Here is a 6,000-nt window from a genome sequence, read left to right on the forward strand (position 1 = left end):
CTATTGAGCACAGGAATTTTTTCTTCTAAACTGAACTTCTTCCGTATGTTTGAGGTTTCAGACATTTCTTTAACCCAAGGAGGCATTAAAATGAGACGGAGTTCTCAGCTCTGAGTGTGTAGAGATGGCTTCAACTTCGGCCGTTGTGACATCACGCCATCTCCTGTTAATCAAATTGGGAGCCACGCTTCCCTCGTGTTATTTGCTTATAACATGAGGGTTGAACTGTATTAACAAATATGGCAAAATACATGATCTCACCTGTCCTGATTCTGCATCATTATGCATAATTTTTCAAAGGAGGTGATCTGCCATTTTTGTGCAGGTTTCCAAACTTCCTTGTGCTCTTTGCCATGTTTATTTTTATATTTATTAAATTCTTGATACACCGCCTTTTTGTGCACAATCATTTAAGGTGAATTTTCTTCCAGAATATAATGTCATAATAAATTACATGGATTTCTGTAATTCAGTGTGAAGGAAACTAGCAAAGTAGAGGAACAAAAAAAACGTTATGGAATAGGCAGAGCAGTAGGACAGTAAGGTAAAAGTGATTCTTCCAACACTGGCGAATTCTCAAGGATGTATTTTACTGGAGAGCAAAGACCCAACATGGAACCATGTTTCAACTTACAAAAGCCTGCTTCAGGGGTCTTTTGCAGGTAGAATCTTCTTCCACAATGTAAAAATAGAGAAACAGCTGAGTTAAATGCAGTACATTTGCTCAACAGCTGAACACTGTCTCTGGCAAAAGGGAACGGGAATGGGACTTGATATACCGCCTTTCTGTGATTATGCTCAAAGCAGTTTACATACTATGCACAGGTACTTATTTTGAACCTGGGGCAAAGTAACATGGAGGGTAATTCTATAAAGGGGTGCCTAGGTTCAGGTGATAGATAGGCACCTCTTTGAAGCCTATTCTATAATGAACAATAGGTGTCTATCTTTCTTTATAGAATACTAATGTAGGCACGGACATTTATACCTGCCAAAAGACCACAAATGGATTATAAAATCATATAATCTATGGACTAGATTCTATATATTGCACCAAAAAAAATCAACCACCCCCATCTACCTCGACGATCCCTCCCTATCCAGCGTCGATGGCGGCCCTGGAGGGAAACCCCGCCGATTCCGGAAATGTATCGGTAGGGGCAACCAGCAAGGACCCAGGCCCGCAACAAACGACCCTGAAGGCTGATGGAACTTTGCTTCCCTCAGTGAAAAGCTTGGAGGTGACACTGGAAACGCTTTGGGTGATGTTAGACCGGATGAATGCTACACTTCAGAAAACCTCAGGTGATGTTATAAATTTAAATGCCAAATTTGAGGACTTAAAAATAACTGTTGATTCTGTTAAAGAAGATTTAACAAAGCAAGTGACAACTTTGAGAAAAGATGTAGATTCGCTTAAGGATTTTAAAGATGTGGCTCTTAAAGATAATATGGACATGAGAAGGAAAATTGAGCAGTTAGAAAATTATAATAGACGGCTTAACCTCCGTCTTTTAAATTTTCCTAAGGTATCGGGGGTAACCCCGATAGAAACATTCCACAGATATTTGACTGAGATATTAAAAATTCCCCCAGAGACTATTCCTCCAGTGAACAAGATTTATTTTATTCTTAAACCAAAGGGGGAATTACGAGGAATTGAACACAATACACCGGACTTACAAAACATCTCTGAAATACTGGAACAATCAACGGAAATAATACTTGATAGAGCCACATTAATAATTTCCTTGGTTTTTGAGCAGGACTATTATAATATCCTAAGATTTTATTTTCGGAATTCAAAGAATCAATTTTGTGGATCTAAAGTCTGGACGTATCCAGACGTGACTAAACAAACACAACAGAAAAGAAAAGAAAGGCGTTTCTTGCTTTGAAACAAAAGACAATTGATATTGGGGGCTCCTTTTTTTGGCATATCCGTCTAAATGTGTAGTAAAATTAGGCCAAACAAAATATAATTTCTTTTCACCGGAACAACTGAAATCGTTTCTAGAAATGAAACAGTTGAAGTAAATGTAGAAATAATTTGGAGAAAAGGCAGCTTTTACTTTTAATATATGTTACCTATTTTGAATACTTCTCTAACTCTATCACTCCCCCCCCTTAGTTTTTGAGGTCTAAGAAAGGCTGATGTATTACCTTATTTTGTTGATTAGTTAATTCTAATTTTCTTGTCCTGTATAAGATATTTCCATCAATTTAATGCCTGAAAGATGTAGGATATCAATATTACTTATTATTTGCCTGTGTTTCTGTTGCAAGGTTATCCTTGTTAATTGTATATTAAAAATACAAATAAAGAATTTTAAAAAAATCAGTGTAGAAGAAACGTGCTTAGCACTATTCGATAATGTTAGGCACGGTTTATAGAATACACTTAGTGCCCGGACGTGTGACTAAATTTAGGTGCGACCATTTATACCAACTAAAACTGGATATAAATACCTGCGCCTAACTGAGGCACAGATCGGGCGTAGTGCGCATAGTTTCTAGGAAGGCCCACAACCCGCCCCTGCCCCTCCCATGGCCATGCCCCTTTTGAGCTCAGCGCATTAGAATTTACATGCACCACTTTACAGAATATGCTTAGAAAGTTGCTCATGTAAATTCAAATTAGTGCTGATAATTGCTCATTATTGGTCAGTTACCAGCGCCGAATGGCTCGTTACATAATTAAGTTGCATACGCAATTTGGCAGCACTGCCAAATTTGCATGCAGAACTTTAGTCACCATATATAGAATCTGGTGTATCTGTGTAAGTGTGTACCCCTCCCGTTCTTTAACCAAACTCTACCTATGTGAACACTCACCTGCAAAGTACATCGCATCTTGGTGAGTACTTATAGAATAATGCACAGCTGTAACAGGGTCATTTACATACATATGTGTTGATGACTAGCAGGAATTGGACCTGTGTTTAAATTTGTGGTAAATACATGCCTTGATACAGCGATTTTGTTGCAAAACTGAGGCCTGAGTCGGTGTGTTTGGAACCCATGACACTTCTTTATCCATACCTGCATGTGAAAAAGTTAAGTTTAATTTGTTAATATTAGTTCTTCTGAGATGGATCCTCCCCCGTTTTTTTGATTCTGTGGATTCTTTTAGTATCCTTTACTTTTTGAAACACAAGGGTTTTTCTGACTGTGATGATAACCCCCTCCGATATTGGAAGAGCACTACGGTCTCAAAGTGAAGCCTTGTATATATATATATAGGCTGGAGGTTGGGGAATCCTGAGACTTTTCCCTGTTGTACTTTCAAAATTAGAACAGATACATTCCACAGAATCTTTATTGGGTCAGATTCAAGTACTTTTTTCTGCGCCACAGTTATCATGAGAGTTTTCCTTTTTTTGATTACTTATTTGCATTTGTATCCCACATTCCCCCACCTATTTGCAGGCTCAATGTGGCTTACATAGATTTGATAACAATGTCATAACAGGATATCGGATACAGTTAGTAATGTGTAGCGCTTAGGAAGGGGTGAGGGAAGAGAGTTGTTAGGTTAATTATAGGAGGTGTGCGTTCATAGTTGAGTGGTCTTAGTGAGGTTATAAGTTCTCATTGTAGGCCTTGTTGAAGAAGAATGTTTTCAGAGATTTTCGAAAGATAGATGTTTCTTTGATAGATGACTAGAATATCAACATTTACATGCATTCTTGTCACAAAACCAGGCAGCTCCTTGTAAAACATACCCCCATATATGTATAAATGAGCACTGCCCTATTATAATTATGTTGAATTTATGACATTCACCACACAATCTTGCAAGTAAATTACAATTATTTTCTGGTTTTAATCCTTCTGTAATCCAAGCTGCTTGAGAAGTAGAGACACAGAAAGAGTGATGTCATTGATAATATGATACCGTACTTCATTCTAATCTCAGTGAAATAGCAGTGTTCTATACTAAGCAATTTTTCTCATTTCTTCATAGGTGTGGTTTAAGAACCGCAGAGCCAAGTGGAGAAAAAGAGAGAGAAGCCAGCAGGCTGAGCTGTGCAAGAACAGTTTTGGAGCACAATTCAATGGACTCATGCAGCCTTATGATGATGTGTATTCAGGCTATTCCTATAACAACTGGGCCACCAAAGGTCTAGCTACTAGCCCCTTGTCAGCTAAGAGCTTTCCATTCTTCAACTCAATGAATGTAAGTCCCCTTTCCACCCAATCCATGTTCTCCCCACCCAGCTCCATTGCCTCCATGACTATGCCTTCTTCCATGGTCCCCTCAGCGGTAACTGGAGTGCCAGGATCTAGCCTGAATAATTTGGGAAACATCAACAATCTCAATAGCCCTAGCTTAGGCTCGGCTGTTTCTGGCAGTGCCTGTCCTTATGCCTCCACTGCTGGCCCTTACATGTACAGGGACACTTGCAACTCTAGCCTAGCAAGCTTGCGGCTGAAGGCCAAACAACACGCCAACTTCACCTATCCCGCTGTGCAGACTCCATCTTCCAACCTGAGCCCCTGCCAGTATGCTGTGGACAGGCCCGTATGAAGGACCAATTTTTAAGGACTTGACATTAGTCTTGCATTAAAGAGAACTATCAGCCCTAAAACACGTGTTCTTCTGGGAGAAAGTGAGTCACAGACAGCCGGTACTCGATGAAGACCTTTCAGTTGAATTTCTGGTGAATGCTAATGCAGACTGACTCTTATTGCTGTTTTCCCTTGATTTTAGTTTATATTTTTGAAGATGTGCTAAATACCCTTCTATGAACAATGGTTGAGGAGACAGAAGTTGCCCCGATGCCACTTTCCTGTACCTTGTGCCCACCATTCCCCCCTCCCCTGAGTGCCACAACCTTTAAAGTAGGACAGTACTTCATGCCTGGAAGGAAGACACTGGTTAAAGCCAAAAGCAACCAAGTCATAAACTCGGTGGAAAAAATCTGGGCCCTGGGCCAAAGCTGATCACTTCTCAGAGCTTATTTAACTGAACAAAAAGCAAGATGTCTGTTTTCTTTCTGTGCCACCAATACCAATTTATCACAGGCGTAGTCCCAGCCTGTTGCACCAAGGCAGAAAAACAAACCTTCTCAGTTGGTACACATTTTTAAAGCATAAATAAATACATTAATTAATAATCATAAACTTTTTTGGTTTATATATGGAATAATCTATGATGTAAAAATTTAAAACAAAAGTTTGAGTATACCCTGAAAAATACACCACCTCTCATAAACCATGTTTCCTGTTTTGAAAATGTCAAGTCTGCTCTGAATTTCTTTGAAAGTGTAATTCCAAACAAATTTGCTTTGGCAGCAAAGCCCAGGCTCTCCCATCTCTCCTCCCCCATGACCCCAACTCCATTTTCAAAGAAAAATAAAATATTTGAGTAACTCATTCAGCATTCTGCTTATCCATTCCTCAATGGAGAAAAGGAAGGAGGAGACGATCACAGAGAATAATCTGTACAAGCCTTGAGAGGGTATGCAGTAAGACAGACCCTACTATGTGCACTGGATATCTCTGAAACAGACAAGGGATTTCCTGAGCGAGTTTCCTGGGAGATGGGTAGCACACTTTGCATGAAAATTTGTTCTGTGCAGGGACAAAATAGACACAATGCTTACACTTCACCAAAGTACAGATTTTTTTTTTTTTGTGAAAACTGGTCCACCAAGGTGTTTTCACTAAATTCAGACTTAATAGCTGCTTTACATGATTTGTATTAAAGAAGCTCATCAATTTGGAAAAATCTTGTGTGCGGTGAGTTACAAACAAAATGGTGAAGGAGAAATAAATGGCAAAAAATTTCACTGGTGAGGCTTCCAAACAACAAAAAAAAGAGAGAAGATGAGCAATGCCACAAAGGTCAGCACAAGCAAGCCAAAGGGTGGGAATGACCAGGGCAATGAATCAAGGAAGGTTAAACAAGTCTATATTGTAAATGTTTCACTTTAAAACAGCACAGTAAATCAGGTTTCACTGAAGCGTGGACCCTACATGGTCTGTGTTTCGGCC

General features: G+C 39.3%; 1 protein-coding gene across 1 annotated transcript in view; it reads left to right on the top strand.

Moving 5' to 3' along the window:
- LOC115471189 (pituitary homeobox 3) overlaps positions 1-5,333 on the top strand; it is a 192,791-nt gene extending 187,458 nt beyond the window's left edge. The window contains exon 4 of the mRNA XM_030204885.1: positions 3,968-5,333. Coding sequence (XP_030060745.1) covers positions 3,968-4,531 — 564 coding nt within the window. The 3' untranslated portion in view covers positions 4,532-5,333. The remainder of the gene's footprint in view (positions 1-3,967) is intronic.
- Positions 5,334-6,000: the final 667 nt, after the last annotated feature.

Source organism: Microcaecilia unicolor, chromosome 5 (genome assembly GCF_901765095.1).
Source record: "Microcaecilia unicolor chromosome 5, aMicUni1.1, whole genome shotgun sequence".
Classification (NCBI taxonomy): domain Eukaryota; kingdom Metazoa; phylum Chordata; class Amphibia; order Gymnophiona; family Siphonopidae; genus Microcaecilia; species Microcaecilia unicolor.